Source organism: Misgurnus anguillicaudatus, chromosome 2 (assembly GCF_027580225.2).
Source record: "Misgurnus anguillicaudatus chromosome 2, ASM2758022v2, whole genome shotgun sequence".
NCBI classification, from domain to species: domain Eukaryota; kingdom Metazoa; phylum Chordata; class Actinopteri; order Cypriniformes; family Cobitidae; genus Misgurnus; species Misgurnus anguillicaudatus.
Window position 1 is genome coordinate 3,803,967 of NC_073338.2, and position 22,153 is coordinate 3,826,119.

A 22,153-nucleotide genomic window follows, 5' to 3' on the forward strand; every position below is an offset into this window, starting at 1 on the left:
AGAGAGTCTTTTCATGGGGAAAACATCTATAAACTGTTGAGCACAAAACAAATAAATACACTGTTTCTGAGAATACATCGTTTTATTACTGTACATGTATTTTGTCAACTTGTTAAGCCAACAAAAGTGCAGTATTATTTTATTATGATATTCTTAAGTCTGTTCCCTGTTTATATGTGATTTTCAAACTGATATTTACCCCTCTAAATATAGGAGGTATAATCTTTTAAGAGCTGTCAAAAAGAAGCACACAAGATTCAGACAAAGATAACTGGGATTGGGACTTGACCATACCTATGATTTGTAGAGTTTTACCTTCTCAATTGTGCTGTTAATGAAACGAAAATATCCGGTGTCAAGTTTACTGGGCCTTTATTAAGCTCAGTTATTGGAACAATGTATTTTCTTATTCACACAAGAAATGTAATTAATTAAAACAGAAAGCTATTGATTATGAACTATGATAAAAACAGTTTGGTTAAGCATTGTTTCAACATTGGCAGACGTTTTGAGGTTTGTTTCACAATAATGAATATGCCTAAACCTCAATGCCAAAACGTTATCTCTCCATATACAGTCCTAAGTGTCGATACATTCCTTTGCTCCTTCATATTGTTTTCCTTTTACACTGATCGATAAACGCATTCATTGCGTATTTTGTTTATTTTAGTTTCTTCATAGATTACCGTGCCTCAAGCACTCAATCTGTTAATCGCGAGCTCATGCTTTATTTATTATCTTCTTGCAATAGTTTACATAACGCATGGCTTCACATCTTGACAGACTCCTTGGTGATGATGTAGTTGATGATGATAGTATGATCCACTGGTGGTTGGATGAAATGACGTAATGCCGTTGAAATTCAACACAAAGTCTTTTCTGTCACAGACCGGAGAGGTGTGGGTTTGGTATCGAGACATTCCTACTGCAAAAAAAGTTATATAATTATTAATATCTGGAAAGAAATCTGTATCGAAACCACTCTTTTTATTTGTATTGAATGAAAATGTTATTATTATTATTTACTTTTTATCAATTTACAAATATGACCGGCGATTAAGTTAAAAGTCACAAGGCGTTAGACGTTATACCAGCACGATAAACAAAATCTATATAGAATTTATCAAAAAATGTATGTGACTCTTCAGACGAATACTTGTCATGAAATGTCATTTTAATTGTTTGAGGTTATTAAGACACAATAACATTGTAAATTTGCTCTACTTTCAAATTAATACAGTTTAATTAATACCAAATTTCCTTTCATCTTTGTTTTGTTTGTAACAGTATATTCTTATAATTTACAAAATGACTTATATCAGTTTATATTAATTGTTAAACGTGATGTTCTATGTTTGTGTGGCATATAAAGACCCAACACAAATAGCTAGCTGCTCGCGCGCTTTGCGCACCTCTTGTAAAATTGTAAAATCCCTAGCTCAACCCATTCTCATGAAGTGCGTAATCGCCAAATTCCATATGACACGCCAGTCCTTCCCGTGCACTTAAAACAGCGCATCTTTTCGTGTGTTTTTTTGCATTGGTTTCGCGTCTTTTTACTACAAATCCTAGCAAAGACTGTATTTTTTCCTTAATCTTTAAATATTTTGAAAAATCCCAAACCGCACACAAATTTATTCTGCTTCAAGAATCTGCTGTTTTCTTAAACATTCTTAAACTTAGTATATTGTGTGTGTGTATATATATATATATATATATATATATATATATATATATATATATATATATATATATATATATATATATATATATATATATATATATATATATATATATTGTGTATCCATACATACACACTATATATATATAAATATAAAATACTACTATACAATTAAATGTAAATGTTTAATATAAATATAAAATAAATAACCTACTTAATCCCTTTATCCAGCACCGTAGACGAAAATACATAGTTCAAAGCGTCGTCTGAATTTTGCTGATTTAGGTGTACTTTTTGTTTTGTTTTGTTTTGTGTGCTTAAATTGCTGGGCTGTAAATTGTCCTGAATTTAGACCGATTCTTACTAAAAGCGACTTGTTTGCTTGTTTAATATAACCTAAATTCCCAATATATTTTTTAATTATTCATTCACCTACCTGGAAAAATTACATCGAGACATTATGGGCAGTCACAATGAGCAATTTTACCTGAGATGTCGGCCGAGTCTCTGCCGTTATGATGCAAATAGCTTTGCTCCAGAGAATAGGGAGTCATACTCGAGTGTAATCCAGAGGAGCTCGGGCTGCTGGAGGACAGTGGCTGCTGTTTTATATAAGGAGACACACCAGATGAAGCCCAGTGCGCCGAGGCGGCTCCATACGGCGAATGGCACTCCAAAGAGCCTGCCATCGTCGGTGGTGAATGAAGCGGACTATTGCTGCTGTCTGGGCCGTATTCACCGTTTGTGGTGACCTGGCATGCCGTCATATATGTAGAGCCCGGGCTTGAAGACATGTGTGAGACATGGTGACTTGCACTAAGGCCGTCGTAGCCCGCATGAACGCCAGGCACAGCGTTGGTCATCATGTCCAGATTGTAACCGTTAGCGTGACAGGCCAGGGACGCCGAGGGGGACTGGAAGTCAAAATTTTGGGGCAGCATAGAAGCTCCAAAGCCGATTCCATTCATCATACGGTACATAGGTTTAAGAGCCTGACATTTCCTTCGGAAACCCCGTGGTCGGCGTCGAAAGGAGCCCTCCTCAAACATAAACTCGCTCCCGGGATCAATTGTCCAATAATGGCCTTTGCCCGGCCGCCCGAGGCCCTTAGGAAGTTTAATGAAACACTCGTTTAGAGACAAATTATGTCTTACAGAATTTTTCCAGCCCTGATATGAGCCTCTAAAAAACGGGAAACGAGCCTGAAGAAACTGATAAATTTCACTCAGTGTTAATCTCTTGGTCGGAGAGCTCTGGATCGCCATTACTATAAGAGCGATATAAGAGTAAGGTGGTTTTTCAGGGCGTCTCATGCCCGAATTCGACTTTTTGCTTTTGGTGCCTGTAGCATTTGTGCTCTCCAGCACTGTCTGTGTGCTCTGAACCACCGAGTGCATGCCACTGGATGCAGGGCTGGATCTGAGAGGTGGCGGCGGGTCCAGCTGCTGCTGAGAATTCTCAGTCGTCATTGTTACGTCTTAACCCCCCCAAAAAAATCCTGACAGAGGTGAACGACAGGATCAGTATATAACACAGATTAAAAATAAGAAACTATAGATACTCAGGCAAATATCTCTCTAAACTAAATCAGCGTCTCTTCAATGCGGGCGGATGTAGGTCAGTGCGCCAGAATCCTGCTCTGCTTGCAGGACGCGCTCCGGGTTGAAACTACCAGCTGTATGTCGCCAGGATAGCAACCCCTCCTTAGTCTCTTGGTGGCCATCGTGAAGACTAATCCTTTAAGAGAAGGAAACTCAATGCTCCAGAGTCTTCTGGCGCAAAGACGTGCGGCCAAACAAAACGCGACCACCTATCAATTCGTAAATCTCTTTCTGCCCCCTAGATCCCCACTAAATTCCTTCAAGAAATCTCCTCAAACTGTGGAGACCCACCCCTTTCCATGTCTGGCATGCCTCCAGCTATCGGGCTGGCGGGAGGCTGTGCAGAGTCCGAGCAGAGAGGCTCCCCACCTCCCCTCTGACAACCTAAATACACGCAATAACGCCATTTATCAAGCCCCGTCCGACATTTCAGTCAACAACGCCACACGCCAAACACCGGGGTGAACGCTGTCAGACCTCCACGCCAATAATAAATTGCGTATTTTTGGTAAGCTGGCACTGAAAGGTAGGAGGTGTCGATAGAAAAGCACTTATAGTGAATGGCACGATGTAATGGCTCTATTGCACGTGTGTTTGAAAACAGCCGTATTATGTCCAAATGCTAAAAGAGAAGAATTGGAGCAAACAGGCAATCGGCTGGTTGAGCATCTTTTCAGGTTAGCATGATGGGGGTGGGCAAAAAAATCCCTTTCCAAGTGTATACAAGTTCTTTTTAAGAGCTGTTCTGGATAAATGATTCTGACATGAGTGGAAGCAGGCTTTTTCCATCAGCCTCAGCAGCGCTGCTTGGATACCACACACAGCGCAGTGTCAGTTTACCGTCCTGGACCCCTGTCATGCCCCCTGGGAGACGATCTAATTAATTGTGGAAAGTGAGCTTAATTGGTCATACGGAAAAATCTCCAGTGCAAAGTAACATTCATGATTACCATAAAATAAAAACTATAACACATCTAAAATAACATGCAGTCTTTATTATTATTATTATTAGTAGTAGTAGTTGTAGTAGTAGTAGTAGTAGTAGTATTAAGGCATGACAAAATGATACGCTAATTATTTTTCTTTCTTATGCAGAAGCAAGTCTATATAATTTATAGAATTCGTTTAAATTTTTACATTTGTGACGACGATTATTGAAATAATTGGTTATGAGCAAAATATAATTCTTTTTTATAAACTAGTCGACGCGCTGTATTACTGTTAAAAGCCTACATTCGGATAATTAAACATAAGGCATACTATGATTGCTATAAATACGAAAACTAGGGTAATTTATACAACCATCTCTCATAGTAGAAACAAGCAACCTCATTTTTTTTTTATCAAAGACGACAAAAGGGATGCGATGATAAAATCAGCCCTCGTCAAAACAATAAAGGTAAAGAAAATAATCGCCCTGAAATTCCTGAGAACATCAAACCCATTATTCCTGCTGCGTTCAGGATGCACGCTTGACGCAGAAAAAACTTTAGTCAAAAAGAAAAAATGAAAGACTTTGAAGGTCTAACACAATCTTTTGTTGGGGGGAATTATTGTTGAGTGGATTTGTTGTATTATTGTGGCTAAAGGTGACAAAACAGCCGTAAATCTAGTTTTGAATATTGTTTGACATAATAGGAGCTGTGAAATGTCAGTTTTTGAGTTTTTAACTCTCCGCGTAGCAAGAGACAGCTCGGGGGACGGATGTTTGTAGTTCTGGACAGAAAATATACACATTGAATTGCTAAATATATCTGGGTCCGCTCTCGGGGAAACTCTACGACGAGAAAACAAAGATTATTGAGGCTTACGAATGATGAATGTTTCTCCTTCTCTCTAATCCAGCTTTAATCCAACGAAATAACTTAATAATAAAAAAGATTAAGCTCATTTAGAAAATTAGTCAGATTGATTTTAATTACTTCTGCAACTTAATCTTAATATGAAAAAGCTGAAGTAATTTTTTAAATAAAGAATTTCATTTATTCTTTTTACATTTAAAAAGCATTTTAATATTAAAATCTCCTTCTATTAAACACACAGTAATATTTAAATATAAAAGCATACTTTATTGGGTACAAGGATTTTACATTGGAGGTGCCTGTTTGGAACCTTAGCTCTTACATTTAACTCTTATTTGTTCCATTGTTGTTTTTAAAAATATATTAAAATATGTAAAAAATATATATATTAAAAATAATGCCCGGGCTGGTGGAGTCAGGTATTTCTGTGTGGAGTTTGCATGTTCTCCCTGTGTCAGCCTGGATTTATTTATACCGGTTTCCTCCCACATGCCAAAAATCTGCAGGGTTATGTTTCCTAAAAGAATCGTTAGCTAACGGTCGTTGTTACAATTGAACACTAATGATAGAACTTGCGACCATATTTGCTTTTGGGAAACGCACCCCATGTTAAGTGAACTGGTAATCCACACATAAATTGGGGAAGGGTCAATTTGGTATAAATTGGGGAAGGGTCAATTTGGTATAAAGTTTTTTTTTGGGGGGGGGTTATTCCAGAAAATTTAGATTTCCTATGTGTACAACTGTTCAGGGGTGCGTTTCCCAAAACCATAGTTGCTAACTAAGGTAGCATCTTTTTTGGTTTCAATGCAATTTCCCATTGCCAACCAGGTAAATTATTAACAGGTTAGCAACGATGCTTTTGGGAAACGCACTCCTGAACTGTGTTTGCTGTCCAAGTGCTGTCACAGACCGAAAGTTCTAGTTGTGGTGAAGTTCAACACTCTAAAAAAAGACTGGGTTATTTTTTACCCATAATGGGTAAATATTGGACAGAATACATGTTGGGTTAAAATGAGCCCATGCTTGGTTAAAAATGACCCAATGTTGGGTAGTTTTTAGGCAAACATGGCGTAATAATAACCCAGCAGTTGGGTTAAAACAACCCAGCATTGGGTCAATTTTAACCCAGCAGTGTGTTCTGTCCAACCCATTATGGGTCAAAAATAACCCAGCCATTTTAGAGTGTGCTATAAATAGCACAATACATGGTTCACTGGCGCGTAATCATAGGGGAACCATTTTAAGTGCCATATAGCACCTATGTAATGGTTGTACTTGTGTAGCACCTGCGTAGACAAGCCCAGTAGAACCATATTGTGCAACGTAGAACCATATTTGGTGCTATATCACCCCTGTATGGTTCTTCATAGGTGCTTTATAAGTGCTATATAGCGATAAAATGGTTCGTCTATGATTACGAGTTTTTAGTGCTATTTAGTACCATTGTTTTTTAGAGTGTAGTTGTGACATTATTTTGGTAGTACCAAAGGCAACACTTGCTTTATTTAGGAAAAATAAACACACTTTTAGTACAGTTTTTCAAATTAGATTTGTAGTACTGTATGTTTAGTATCGTTTTAGTATGCAAGTTAAAATAATGCAATGTTACTCAAGTATCCAAGATACAGACAAACACAGGCGTGTACAGTTTTCGCGCACAAAAAAAAAATGTGTACTGGGCTTGTCTGGATTTTGATTTTGGTTCATTTTTTTTACACTGACAGTGATTTGCCATGTAATCGTGCACTTAGTGGATTTTTATCTACATTTGCAGTTACAGTTATAATACTTAGGAGCTCCCTGATCTTCGTGTCATTTCAGTTTGTAGACATTTTCGTTGTGAATGTTGATCTGCATTAAAACCTCTGTGCCAAAGAGCTGACGATAACTAGAGATGGGTCAATTTATCGGCCAACAATCTGTAGCTTGTTTCCTCATGGGGACATCACAAGAAACAGGAAAATGCAATGAATTTGAGCTCAAAATGTTAAGAAACATAGTTCATATGAATGAATAACATTCAGAAAATGTAATCTTTGGAATTTAGTTAATGCAAGTTAATATAACCACCAAACTATCTGCATCATCGGCAGATATCAGTCCGAATAATAGGTAGGCCTATTGGTGGTAACGATAAATTGCATCTATAACGATAGCCTCTGGTTGTAATGACAGGCGCCCTCAACACATCCTTGACTTTTCCTGCCTTTTGTTTACACAGGAGGCGTTCTGTATGGCAATGTTACTAGGTCCACTTTATGGGAGCCGGACGTGTTTGTGAATATGGAAAATCAGGAATAGAACGAAAGAAGAGTGAAGAAACAAAATTGGGGGAAAAAAACATGAAAGAGTGGAATGGATGTTAAATGTGTTCCCTGGATTTAGGCCTTGATTTATGTATTCCTGTAATTTTAGACAAGATTTTTGTTCATTGTTAAGTGTTTTAATCCTGTTGTCTATTATAATGAACATTTTGTGAAAATACATTGTAAGATATTTTGTAGGTAAAAAAATCTATGTGCATACCTGTTCTGACTTGCACTATCCTCTAGACTTAGCTCTAAAAGTCTAGATGTTCTTATAAGTTATTTACTGTCAGGTGTGCATCTGACATATGTGTAACATAGTTCAATATGTTTGACAGTTTGTTTCAGCTGGGCAAACTTAATATTGTGGTCACTAACAAAACATTACAGTCACTACTGAAAGTGTGCTGTCACTATCGGATGTTTATTTTAAAAAAGTGTATCAAATCATTATTAACTAAGATGTTACAAAAGTGTGTGGTTAGAAACTTGGAAATTATTGTGATGAACTTTGTGCCTTTTACAAAGAATTATTCGATTTAAAACAAAACAATTCCATAAATTACACTTTAAATTTTGTTAAAATTGTAATTGTTATTGATTAACATGCGAAACCTTTTTTATATAGTAAAAATATATACTTAAAAGGTCTAGATGTAAACAAAATCTTTAATTGGTCAATATAAACCTTCTTAATAAACTGTATATTTCTGTTTTGATACTGACAAATTCGGGGAGAGGAGAAATATTGTATTGTGTATAATGTAGGCCTATGTTTGTATGTATGTATATGGATGTTTGTATATAAATTAGAAATTGTTTATGTCAGACTTCAGACTACAGTTGCTTGCATTATAGTGATGTGAAGTAGACAATATTGTACATTGCTACCTATAGGTTGCAGTATAGTTAGTTCTATACATAATCCTTTAAATGCAAAGGATATGATGCTTTGTCAGTTCGCTAGGAATTACTTTGTCTTTGCCATCATATTATACTTTTGTTGTTAGATGTAGTAATGAAATTTGTTACCTGTCATTAAGCAAACACCTTAAAAAAGGAAAAATAAAAAATCTAATTTAAAATAGTATATCAAACGACTTTCTTAAAAATGTAAAAATCTATGGCAGCACCTTTATTTGTACATTTCATGTGAACAATTGATCTACCAGCAATATGTGAGGTCTTGAAATTAGTAGAACATTTCTGCATGAACATTACTATCTTTTCACTAAACACATAATTTTATTAAATGCACCGAAATATTAAAGTGATTAAACAAATCGAATACAAAATTATTACTAGCCTAACACTGGGGAAATCACAGTATACTCGCCTGTGAAACTCGAGTTGTGCCACCTTATCTTCAGGACCGTGGACAGCTCGCGGCAAAGTAAAACTATTAGACACTACATTCTACTGGGATTTTAAGGAAGGTAATAAAGGGGCCTAGGGTAACGGTCTGCAGGTAGTGCTATAAAAACTATTTGGCTATTGCCAGAATGATGGACGTGCACATGTTTTATCCTGTTATCAATAGCAAATGGATCAAATATATTGAGGAAACGTCGACAGATATTGCTTATTAAAAACACATAAAGGCATAATTCACAATAACTTTAGAAAAACAGAGGCGATTAATTAACTGACTGGCAATAATTAATGTCTGTTCGTGTTTAATTGGAAAACATATTTTATTTTTCAGTATAAAATGCGCATGCATTCTGTCAGGAAAACAAATTCTACATTCTAATTCCAGTTTACGGGTTTGACGCAACAGTCTCACCTCCTCAATAAGAATTCAAATTGGCTTGAATAGTTTATCTTACTTGCTGGTAAATCTGAAATGAATAGGTATCATTTCTACTTTTTTTGGTTCGAGGCAATTGGTTCAGCAAGTTTAAAACAATTACAAATAAAAAAGACAAAACATTATAAATATACGAGTTCAGTAGGACAATAAACAATATAAAATTAAATAGTTTACTGTTCACAACTCTGTGCTCACTGCTTTTCATGTCCCATTGCTTTTTGGTATCCCAAACCCCTGAGGTGATCTGTGACGACATACAGGCTGATGAAATGTATTTGCATTAAGTCATGAGTACACAGAAAGTGCCAACGTCTCCCACCCAGACCCTCACAGCATTATGACAACAAATAGTCAATCTTGAACCGGTGATAAGCCGCTGAAGATGTCACAGGTATTAATGTAGTCGTGTGAGGGACTGATGGGCTCTCGGAGGTCAGCTGGAAAGGGAAGAAGTCCCTTTGGTGACGGCAGCTTATTGCGGGGTCCTCGTAAGATCGAAGCACCTGTGTATGGGGGATAGCGACAGGAGAGCCACGCATGACATAAGGGAGCATGTCCACTCCCACCTGCCAGGTGTCAGTTTGGTGAACGGGGCGTTCCTCTTTTCTGAAAGGTCGGCTGAGTATGCTGTCAATGGCGAAAGAACTCGTAAACTTTGCGCTGGATGGAGGCGTAACTACAGAGTCTCTGGTGTCCACTGAAGCCATCTGACTCGGCCCCTCTGGCTCCTTGCCTGCTTTTTTGTTAATGCGCTTTCTCCTTCGACGAAACACTCCGTCCGCAAAGGTGTACTCACTATGCGGGTTCAACATCCAGTAGTTATCCTTGCCCCACGGTCTGGAGGGATCTCGCAGCACCTTTAAAAAGCAGTCGTTGAGAGACAGATTGTGGCGTACCGAGTTTCTCCAACCTGTATAGCTGCCTCGAAAGAACGGGAACTTTTTCATGAGGTAGTCATTAATTTCGGCCAGAGTAAGACGACCCGAGTTCGAGTCACGGATGGCCATGGCGATCAGAGCGATGTAGGAATACGGAGGCTTGGGTCTCCGGGTGTAAGGCTTGCCTTTGCTTTCAGCACCCGGGAGAACAGGTGCCGGACTGTGCGCCACACAGTCTCCATCGGAGCCCAGCTCCTCCTCTGCCGATAGCGGCGACGGGATACTGCCTTCGGCGTCGCTGCACAGCTCCACGGGCTTGGAGTCGTAGTGACCCCCGCAAAAAACTTCCAGTTTCATTCTGAGGCTCGATGTTCTGGTGTCAACTCTGTCCAACGCCTGTTTCCACGAAATATTCTGGTTTCTTAACACATGCGTTGATTCAGAGCTACAATGTCCACGCAGCGATGTCAAGAACAATCCAAAGTGTTACGATGACAGGATTTGTACCTGCTGCGGCATAAGAGGTGCACAAAACATCCCGAACGAGCGCTCAGCTGTCTAATATAGCCGCTCACCTCCGGGTATGCCTACAGGGGCGGGGCTTGACAAAGCCGTCTTTAGGACTAGAAATCAATCTTTGCGAAACGGCCAAGGGTCATTTTATGAAATAACGCTTGTGTGGACGTGTATGAATAATTATCAGTTAAAGTTGAAATTATGTATTACCTAGTTGGTTTTCCAATTTTCATCACTATCAGGTGGGCTCACCTTTATCGTTGTTTACCTTTGTCCACGCATTCCCTGACATGTTTCACCTGCAGGAAACCAGGTGGCGTGCGTTTATCAGACATGGATGATTTTGTGTGCTGTGTAGGCTACTGTACTAAAATAGTTTGAACACTACACTATAAAAAAACGTTGCTGCCTTAATATTTTTTTAATTAACTTTAATTAACGGATTTACAAGTCATTCATTTTAACGTATTATTTATCTTGACTACATATGATTTGTTGTTAAATTAAGTCAACTTCATTTTATAAGTTGTAGCAACTCATGTCTTGTCAAGATAATTAATAGTAAGTTAAAATGACTTATAAATCCAAGTTGATTAAACAAAAACATTTAAGGCAGCAAAAGAATTGTCCAAAGTGTATAGGAGAATTGACTGTAAGATATTAATAAAATGCATTTTGAGTCAAATATATGGTGTAAATATCCTGAGATCAGAATGGAATGAATAAATCTCAAAGACAGATTTTTAGACAACAACGTTTTTTTCCAATTCATTACGGATCATTCTTTAATTAATTAAAATAACTAAATTCCTGTTTCTTCAAAAGAAATGTATTTCTGCCCTCTGCCAAGCAGCATTTTAAACCATGCAGGCAGGAGGGAGCAATACTGACATGTTTCACAATTATAATTAACAGTTTATTTAATCACTGGATCTTCTGGATACTTGAAACATGACATACAACACTGCACCATTTTTAAGATATGCCTGTTGTCGTTTTCAAAGGTCACAATTTTTCACTCACATTTAAAGTTAAAAGTAATGAGTTGGTGTTCCCTGCAGGTGTGACGGGAGAAGAGTTGAGCTCCTAACAGCTGCCTGGGCAGTCCAGGCCATAACTCAAATATTTAGATAGTGATAATCTCACATGAAGTGATTTGCAGTTTTTTATGAATTATTGTTAGGTCAATATTTATTTGTGTAGCCGTGAAAACACTTCTTCGATAGTGATCAAAAAAATATTATAATGATATTTCACTTAAAACCCTTAACTAATCTATTTAAACTGCTTGTTAAGATATTAAAAGGGCAATATTTATTAAATGACCAAGTATTCAGTTATAGCTGTAAACATCACTTTACCAAGCCTATTTTGTAGCACAAACAGTCAGAGGTAATTCAATCAGACAATGTATTAAACAGATGTATTAAATCTTTTGACTCAATCATTTAAATCTAAATATTTGAAGAATCGAACGTATGAATATACGTATTCTTAATTGCTTCAATGGCTGCACACAAATGTCCAGCAGCATCTTCACACACATAGCTTGTTGTCTACCAATAATGGCATTTGAACACTATTTTTTTCTTCTATTAATATAATACTGTCTGACACTTTAGGCAAAACCAACAATGACTTACACATTCACCCCACCTGGTTTCCCCCACAGCTCTATTTATATGCAATGTGCCCATGCTCTTATTTCTGTTTTTGAAAGGTGGTTAATTTCAAAATTCATAATGTGAAATGGCAGCAGCTGAGTTAAATTTCTTCCTCAAGCAATGGTGGAATGGGTATCCCTTCACCAAACACTGGCCTGGACCTGCTTACTCCACACTACCCAAGCCAAATAAATATGGCACATTCTGTGGTCTGCAGAGCTGCAGTATGCAGGGCAGGTTCAACTGAAAATTATGACGGACCAGTGGAGTTATAGACATGTGCACTCTCTAATTTTCCCCTTCTGTGTTTATGTGCGGCTTCCCAGAAAGAAATTGTTTCCAGTAATCTGGAGCACACAGCTAACAGGCCCAAAGATAAACAGTCACGAGTGAGGCAGTTCATTCTTTCTCTTCAGCAGTGTGTACAGAATTGGGAAATTTATGACAAGTCAAACACATTGTCTCCTATTCAGCTCCTCTTCATCTTGTTTTTGTTCAAATGATCACTAACTGACAAGTAAATAGTAATTTACTATTTTATAATAGTTCGAATTCAAAATACAATGTTCATTGAACCATGGAGTGCTTTTTGTCATTAAATGAGCAAATGTCTTTTCAATGTGTAAAAAAGCTGTAAGGTCATTGAAGAAATAGCCTTAAATTCTAAACCTAGTAGATCAACCCCTGTTGCCATCTCTTTACCACAGACACAGTGTCTTTCATAATGCTTGTTAGCAAATCATAAACAGAAGAGTTTAAACCATTTCCAAGTCAGAAGTGATTCATTCCATACAGTCACAGAAACAGAAATGCAGTCCAACTCTTTTCTTGGATTTATTGAGATTCTGATATTGAAGGCCTCCAAAGTAGCTGGCCTATATTTCTACATGTGTTTGTCCTAGTAGATTAATGGTGAGGCAACACTGAGAAATAAGAAGGTATAAACCATAGCTTCTTAAACCCGACAGTGAAACTGTGGTGTAAGTCTGAAATCTCAAAATGACTATGACAATAGACCCCTTAAAAGTTTGTAAACATTGCAACGTCTCCGGGTGGGCGGGGCTTAGCTGGAGGCAAAAAGAGCCATGGAGGCAATGTTGACAAGCGTAAGCTAGCACGTTTTATGAGAAATTAATTAAACATGGATGCAGAACAAGGTTAGGAACTGTCGGAATATGTGCAGTCACTGATTCTGCGGGGCCGTGACCGCTATTTTTTTAAATGAATTTTTTGCGATTTTAACCAGGTTTTGGATATTTCCTAGACAGCAAATTAATTACTTTCGGGTGGTTTGGGGAATTTTGTCAAGGCTTATTCTTATTGTCTAATGTAACCTATCACTGGGATAACTATGCTTAGCAATGTGGTTTATTTTAAGAGACCATTCAAAGGATGGCACACACATCTATCGCTGTATCTTTGTTTAACATTTAAGCTAAACAATAGCCCGGTTGGTGACTTTTCACCTATAAAACAGAAACTTGCTGATTTGTAGATAAAACCAACACACCAGTACATATGCATAGATTATTTTACCTGATATGAAGTGTGCTCTGCAAACACAAGCATTATTTATGATCGTCTCCGTTCAGTCTGTACGCCGTATTGCATTCAATCACAATTGTCTTCTTGATTTCTGTGAAGGAATGTCTGCCGGGATCCGATAAAACTTTATTTTTGAACCAAAAGTGCTGTTCCTTCTATTCTGGCAGCCAGAAACACATCAAGACGACATTTTAAAGTCCAAACCTAGTGTGCCGGCTATGAGTTCCTACTTATTTTTGCCTCCAGCTAGAGCGGTGACGTCACAGTGACGTGGGCAATTAAGTGGTCTATACTCTTAAAACTCTGTAGGAAATAAAAAACACCAGTTTCGACATTAGCTACCTAAGCTCTGCCCTTCTTTGTTTAAAAAGTGGTTGAAGTAAAACAAGTGCCACTATTGGCAGTGACAGAATGTTTATCAAAATGTATTTTTAAATATTGCTGTATTACTTGTACGTTGTAGAACTAAAAAAAAATTAGCTAGTTCCTTATTTCGCAGTTGGAAGGTTGACTAAGTATTTCTTTGCCAAATGCACTTTGCTAGGGTTCGTACAAGTTTCGGAAAGTTTTTATCTGAACCTGAAAGATTCATATGTAATATTCTTGCTCTATTTCTTGTATGGGCAATTCCAGTGCAGAAGGTACAGTGGAAGTCCTTATACGGGCACTTTAACCGGAATAGCACATGCACACATCACCAAGAGCTTACAAGAAATTAACGTCACCAAAGAAGTGTGTTGTTGTTTGTCAGGGAAATTTAAACTTGTACAGCTTCCAAAAGAATCCAGCATTATGGAAACAATGGATACAATTTGTTTATCCAGGGTAGTATTGAAGTTGTGTGTTTAATGTTGATTAATGCTGGATTTTGTTGAAATGGGGCAGTCCCAATCTGTTCATAAGTCACAGATGGTAAGTAAAACTGCATCAAATATTTTAGTTTTGTTGGCAATCGGTATGGTAAGTGCATATAATGTAAACGACATGAACATATTGTGAATCATAAGTTATCCAGAGATAGTGGGATAATGTTTTGTGTGTGTTGCCAGTTTGTGACTCACTTCCCTTATGAAAAATAACCATGGTTTTGACAAACATGTTTTTCAAAAACCATAGTTAAACCATGGTTAATGTAGTAAAACCATGGTTTTGCTGATAGTAATCAATACACCAAAAAAAAAACGTAATTTTCGTAAGGGTCCGCCAGCCTCAAGGGGGTTGGGTTTATTCGGAAAGTATTGGTAAAGCTGATCTGTCTTTTATAAATCTAATTAAACTAAAGACTCTCTGGATATATGACAGATGTAATACTACTCTATAGGCACACAAGATTAACATGAGATAAGCAGAAACAGCGTTTGTTATGTGAGCTTTAACATTGTTGAACAAAGGGGTTTGAACTACGGATTAACTAGATAGTTTCTCCATCAAACTACGGTGAACTAACAATGAAACGCACCTCTGATCTGGTTCTTTTATTGAAAATGTAGCATAGTCGATCAATTTGGTTAATTGAAGCTGAAATCCATTACTTTTGCTTCTGTATCGCTATCTCTGGTAGCTAATATACTTATAGTTATGTGTATTGAAAAACATTGGACATTTACTGCAAAATCTGACCTGACAGCTCAACTTATTATTTATTATAATTTGCTTCCTGTTGTGAATTGTGGTAAGGCGAGGAGATAGTTTTGCAGGCTGATTGTTTATGTACTTGCTCAATAACTTTAAAAGTTACAGATTGCAGCTTTAAGTTAAACAAAATGACATGAAAAAGTATAAGCTACAGTGTTCCTGTAGCTTACTCTGTAGAGAATTGCACACAATAAGTTGCTTTGGAGAAAGCTGTATATTTTATAGCGTAAATTGGCATTATGGCGTAGCATGCTAACTGCAAGGTGCAGCTGGGAGAAACAACAAAAATATATCTGTCAAAGAAAGTTTGCCAACATCTCCCCCATTACCCAGCCGTTCACACGCCATGCTCTCTGCCTGTGCCATACCACCAACAAATGTGACTAGAGAACAGATGGGAATGATTGATCCCTTTTCTGAGCAAAGGGCTAATCCGTTATCGCTGGAACCAATACAACATCACCATCATTCAGCGTGTGAGATCTACACTTTTTTCTTACCTTTTATGCGACCCAAATCATGTTTGTAATCTAGCCTGCCACAGTATCGACTGAGCGTGCTGTGCCACTCCCCTGGCAGTATCCACACTAACCTCCCCCCTCCCTTTCCCTCCTGCTATCCTTTTCTTCTGTCTAAACTTGAAAAAAGAGCCAAACAACTTACTCACGCATGAGGTTTGCACGAGATGTGCAATCCTCGCGTCCCCTCCCCCAGTCGAGTCGAGACTGTCTAAACTCTCACAGCAGACCCACACGCCTGCTGTTTTCCACAGAGAAAGCAATGATTGAGTAGCATATAAAACCTATAAATTTAGGAAAAGAGAAAATACAGTATGACAAAAACAATGAAAAAAATGCCAGTTGGGAAAAGTTGGTGTAAAAGTCAGATGTTTCTCCTAAAATTGATTGAATTGTCATACACTTATAGTACATTAATTCAAAACACATGTAAGATCAATGGAGTCTTTTACTCAGATGAAACATGTTGTATTGATTTCTACCCTCCTAAAATGAAACATTTTACATACATTAAATTGTTGAAATAATACAATGATTAATATGAGATTAATGAATAAAGGTCTACATGTTTAGTACGGATGTTGAATGTCTGTTCATGATCTTTTCGCTGTGTTTAGTGACAGATTATCCACAGGGAACACAGAGTTAATCCCACTCGCGTATTGTGCCCTGTAGAATGCAACTCTTCCATTTCAAAAAGAGGAAACGTAAGGCGTTTAAATGTACAGCCAGGTCACCATACAAACCCACTCGAAGTCCCTGAGGTCAGAGGATTCTACGGTTTTATTTCTGTCAACATTAGATTTCAAGCACATCTATGAGATATGTGGAACAAGCCATAACAAGTTAAAAGCCTGCAGAGACGAGTGTGATTTACTGAAACAGGAGAGCTTTAAACCAACAACTTTCGTCCAGCTGATTGTCTAATGATAGCTTTTAACAAAGCTGCTAATAGTTTACTACTTGACTGACATTTGCAAGCTGGTATGCAATACGCTTTGGAGTTGATCTGTTGAGCACCCGTCTAGCCAGTACAGTCTAAAATATCAACTGGGCAAGTACACTGTATTGAACATGACCTGGCAAAAATCTTATTGGGGTAACAGTTTATTTCAGACATTTTACTAACTGTAAGTAATGGTAAATGGACTGCATTTATATAGCGCTTTTAACAGACCTATGGCCATCCAAAGTGCTTAACAAGTTGCCACTCACTCACTCACTCATTCATACATTCAGACAGTGTCAGACATGCAAGGCACCATCCAGCTCATCGGGAGCAGCTGGGGTTAGATGTCTTGCTCAAGGACACCTTGAAACTTGGTCTGGTGGAGCAGGGGATTGAACCACCAACCTTCCGGTTTGTAGACAACCTACATGAACCACTGAGCGACTGCCGCCCCCACACTTTGCAACTTCTTGTCAACTACCAGTCATTACAGTTTTAGAGGCTGTAACTCTGAAACTATATGTCAACTTATTCTCCTAACCTCAACCCCTTCCCTGACAGTTTATTAAATATTCTAATTACATTTATCTGACATGTAGTTGCAAGGTTACTAATAGCTAGTAGAATGTTTGCAGTGGACTATCAAAATAAAGTCTATTGTTCTTTGTACATAAGATCTCATGTTGTCTCAATCACGTTTACACACTGCCTCCGAAACTTTCGTCCGTCATAAAAATATTCGAATCAGGTTCTGGATTTTTGCATCCGCAGCAAGTATTTTGAGAGGTGTTTGGCATCACAGCCACCTTAAAAGCGAACCAAAATTAAGAATAGTGTATAACAAGTTGATACACATTGTCTCGCAGCACAAAGTATAACCAACAAAGTGAGGAATACAAAGAGACGGAATATAAAGACATATAGAAAGTATGATGTGATTGTCATTTAACTCATCCCAGTGTAGGGAGCACACATTGCACACCTAGAGCAGTGGACAGCGGGAGCAGAGCAACCCCCGGCAGGGTGGAAGAAAGCTGACTTGCTCAAGTCAGCTAAACAAAGGCTTGTTGCATCCATTCGCAGTGCTAAGAAGGTTACTGTTTTGCGCATCAGATACAGTGTGCAAGATTTGTGTGCATGACAAATTTGTAGGATAACAAATATGATAAAATGCATACAAAAATTATGGACTACAGATCTTAACCCTTATGGGCAGTGCTTTAAGTGGCCCAAAAGAGGTGCCGGTACTCTCTCTCTATATTTTTTTTTTGCTATATTGAAGGGGTTTATATTCAGCAGTCAACAGACGACCTTGTAAAAAATAATAAATCCTTTTATAAGTTTGTGGATTGGCTTGAGCTAGAAATATCTACTGAACATAAATAAAATGTGCAAAAGGATTTTGAAAAAATACCATTAGAAAGAGCTACTGTAGAGCGTTTGAACATAAATAAAATGTGCAAAAGGTAGATATGTGAGTAAAATGTTCAGCATGGTTAAATGCTAAAACTAGTTGTTCAGATAGAAAGAGCTTGAAAAAAACTTTAAAATGACACCATGTCTATGGGTTCAAGAATAACAAAATACTGGCCATTTGAAACTAGAAAGTCATTTATTTTGTCCCATTGTTTTCAATTTTGCGGGTGTAAAACTACTGTGCACGTCGTTCAAATTCATTGAAATTTCATTCACTTGTAGTTTAGCAATTAAACTAAATGTATATTACAATTTCAAGAATGTTTTCTGCACATCGCCTGAGGAAATCTGAAGTTGCGTCGAGGGGAACCAAACTGACAGCCGCGACGTACCTAAAAAAGGGTATTGAATAAGGCTTGCGTCTGACCTGCAGTGATATCATTCTGGCTTGGTGGGATGTCAGCCAGCGAGTCCTCTGACCTTGTTCTTTTACTACTCAGAGTCTAAAACAAGGAGGGCATATTAAGTGTTCATTGTATTTTCATTTTAACCGAGCAGCTATGGTTGCGCGTTTCACACACAAACACACACCTCTCCAGTCCAGAGCACGTTGACCCTGACTGACTGACAGACGCATGCGCTTTTAATTTGTAAACGCAAGGGTGTATGGGTAATGTAGTCTCTGCTCTGGGTGGGACGAATTAGGAAGTTTACATTAAGGGCGCTCTGAAAAGTGGCAGCGCAGCCAAAGGATTAAATGAAACCTCTGATTTTTAAACAGATGTGCAAATGAGCGTTTCGGTACACTAAAAGCACATTCTGGGCGCACAGAGAGGTGGTGGTATGCTCAAGAGCTATTTTTGGAAGTGGCGGTACTGAGTACCGGGGTGTTCCGGCCCACTTAAAGCATTGCTTATGGGTGATTACTTCATTCTAGGTTAGGGTTGGGAATCAAATTTTTATTTAAATTCTGGAATCGGATCCATAAGAAAGAAACCAGATCCTTGTTATAAAATTACAATTTCAATTCCACCTAACAATTCCGGACATAATTTTCATGCCATCTGCACAGTGCATAGGACCTTCCGCTCGAATACTAAAAGTCAGTTGGCACAATGGACCACGTTGAAAGGTGCTCTAAAGTGTGCCTGCATTTTGCAAAATCAGAAAAAGACAAAGCTAAGTGTAGTTATAGTGAAAAACTATTATATTGCAAGATGGGTGTCACCAGCAATATGCCAAAGTATGTGTGGTTGGTTCATTGTATCAAATTAAACTTATTCACCCAGTTTGATGTGTTGCACATCCTGAGTATCAACTCTGCCGAGTGCTCTTTATTAATCACCGCCAACAGTAGCCAGGCACAGGCACCCCCTTCTTCCTCACTTTGAAAGGAAGGCTCACACAACATTTATAGTGAAAGGGCTGCATGCATTTTCTGTTGTTGAGTCGCCATCATTTAGGTAGGTGTTACGCCAGTGCTTTTCAAATAGTGGAGCGGGACCCCCAGGGGGGGCTCGAAGCGACACCAGGGGGGGGCTCGCGAGACCCCGGGGAAAATACTTTTTCAGGAAGTGATTTTTTTTGCACTGTCACTTAAAGACATTACACCCCAATCAAGCTGATAAGCCACTTGAGTTTTTATTATTATTTATTGATTATATTTAATTAAATTTTTCAGTATCAAATGGTCAAAAAATAGTATACTTTAAATAAGGTTTGTTTTTTTTCAGGCAAATTGATGCATTTTAAGTCTTTTTTGTTACAGACTAAAAACAATGTTAATAAAGTTATTCTTTGTTGTAAGTTGATCGATATTTCTATTTTTATGTTTTCTTTAATGTTAATAAGGATACAATGTTTTGCAGATGTGTCATTTTATAGACAAATTATACTATTTACAGTCGCTGTGGAGAGTTGCGGAGCGTGAAATGTTTACTTCTTCCTAGGGGGGGCGTGACAGAAAATAATTGAGAAGCACTGTGTTACGCTATGAGGGAACATTTTTTAAAAATCATTTTGAGCTAGCCTAGCCATGTTTGTTAAAAAGTTTTTATGTAACAACATTTTTTTGTTCAGAATTTTTTTCTATAAAGTGTTGAATTTTGTTGCGTTTCACTCCTTTGAAATCGAAACTGAGAGTCGTTAGAATCGGAATCCATAAGCGGAATCAAATTTGAAATCAATAAATTTTAAACAATGCCAACCCTAGCCACAAGGTTTAATTGTTCCTGATAAACTTGCAGCCATATTGCCAGGGCGTTGTGTTGCATGTATTTGCATGGAGTGGTTGCCTTAATCCAGGGGTGTCCAATCCTGTGGCCCGTTCTTCGTACGTCGCTTAATACATCCGAGATCAAATGAGACATCTGAGATGTTTAGATCTCACTAATTATGATCTCGCTTATTTGGTTTTTTGAACACCACTGCTGTTGATGATTAGTACGGCAGAATTGAATTATCTGAGATCACTGCGCGTTCGTGCACTGCAAGAAAAGGCAATACATATCGATAGTACTAGTAGAAACACTGATCAGCAACGCTGTGATTGGCCAGTTGTTACAATGGCCAAGAACACGCCCATTTTTAACCCCTGCAGTCTGAGAGCTATTGATGAAAGGTGGTGAACTTTTTATGACACTGAATTTAAAAACCCAGTTAAAGCTACTTTTGTACATAAATCACCAAAAATAATGTAAAATTTTCTGTAAAAATATAATCTTGATATCTTTACTATGCTTGTCAAAGATTGAAATTAATGATTGTAATTATAATTTGATGCTCTTAAAGTACTTTAAGTCTCTTTTAAAAACAGTTAAATGCTATTTTGTCTGTTTGTAACAGCAACTTAAAAAGCAGAATAAGGTGGTGGTCCTCCATCTTCATGTGATGTGCTGGCAGGAGTGATGTCTCTAAACCGATTGATTGTGCAGATCATCTCTGGAGCAGTTGCTCTTTCTTAAACCCACAGCCAATGCAACAATTTAATTCCTGATAAATAAAATTCGAATTCTAGTTTATTATAAGATTGTGTTTTCCTCTCTTTTGTGCAGTTGTAGATAATACACCAACACTTTCAGCAGTTCTCAAGAATGTGTTAACTGAAGTATGATGTGCATTAAGGGAATGTAAATGTTATTCTACATCAAAAGATTATAAAGTGAGACTGTTTCTGAGCAATGCACAGGACAGTAAAGAAATCCTCTCCGATGACAGTCCTTTATAGAGAAACTATATGCCTATATGCAAGTGGTTAAATAAGTTTACTTCAATTGCATTATTCTTAACTGATTTCTGACTATATTAGCAGTATTCCACGTTAACTGAAAGTCCTGCATCTGCTGAGTCTGCACAGAAAAGTGTAGTAAAGAAAAAATAAATATATGTGAAAATATGTGCAAAAAACGTATTTGGTTATTTTGGTCATTTTTGTCAGGAAAGGGACAGGGTAACATATTTGTAGACAACGATTTAAAGATAGAAGAGATAGAAATTCCTAAACGAAAACCCTTTCATGCATGACATTGTAAGCTACTTGACAATCTAAAGACAAAATTAAAATAGGAGATTAGTTTATTCAAATGAAAATGATTTCACACTGAGTAATAGTCTTTATTGTACATAACATCTATTAGTGCTGGGTATGATTGATTGCTGTTTTTATTAATGAAAATTCAAACAAATTTAAAATGAATGTGATCAGCATGTTTGTCTTCGCATTCGTTTCAGAATAATAATCAAAACACTTGTTACACAAAAATCAGTTGCACAAGTACAGAAAAAGAATATTTGTTATATTATATATTTTTTAAATAACATCACTAAA

The 22,153-nt window shown here is 37.6% G+C and overlaps 2 protein-coding genes across 3 annotated transcripts; both read right to left on the bottom strand.

Annotated features, from left to right (window-relative positions):
* Positions 1–355: 355 nt before the first annotated feature.
* foxf2a (forkhead box F2a) lies at positions 356–3,701 on the bottom strand. 2 transcript variants are annotated; one of them, XM_055201149.2, is made up of 2 exons: positions 2,169–3,701; positions 356–922 (listed from the first exon to the last, which is right to left on the bottom strand). In XM_055201149.2, exons 1-2 carry the CDS (start codon positions 3,148–3,150, stop codon positions 753–755), a joined length of 1,152 nt encoding a protein of 383 aa, XP_055057124.1. In that variant the 5' UTR covers positions 3,151–3,701; the 3' UTR covers positions 356–752. The 2 variants fall into 2 exon arrangements, with proteins under 2 accessions (XP_055057124.1, XP_055057123.1); XM_055201148.2 differs by having other exon boundaries at positions 356–925; positions 2,169–3,649.
* Positions 3,702–9,034: 5,333 nt separating this feature from the next.
* Positions 9,035–10,777, bottom strand: foxq1a (forkhead box Q1a). The gene has a single exon (XM_055201150.2). It carries the CDS (start codon positions 10,439–10,441, stop codon positions 9,542–9,544), a length of 900 nt encoding a protein of 299 aa, XP_055057125.1. The 5' UTR covers positions 10,442–10,777; the 3' UTR covers positions 9,035–9,541.
* Positions 10,778–22,153: the final 11,376 nt, after the last annotated feature.

Bases quoted from the DNA above. Each gene is read 5' to 3' on its own strand.
- foxq1a (XM_055201150.2), bottom strand. From the start codon at position 10,441: ATGAAACTGGAAGTTTTTTGCGGGGGTCACTACGACTCCAAGCCCGTG.
- foxf2a (XM_055201148.2), bottom strand. From the start codon at position 3,150: ATGACGACTGAGAATTCTCAGCAGCAGCTGGACCCGCCGCCACCTCTC. The intron at 926-2,168 runs GTAAAATTGCTC...CTTTTTTTGCAG, and splicing joins AGACTCGGCCGACATCTCAG to TAGGAATGTCTCGATACCAA.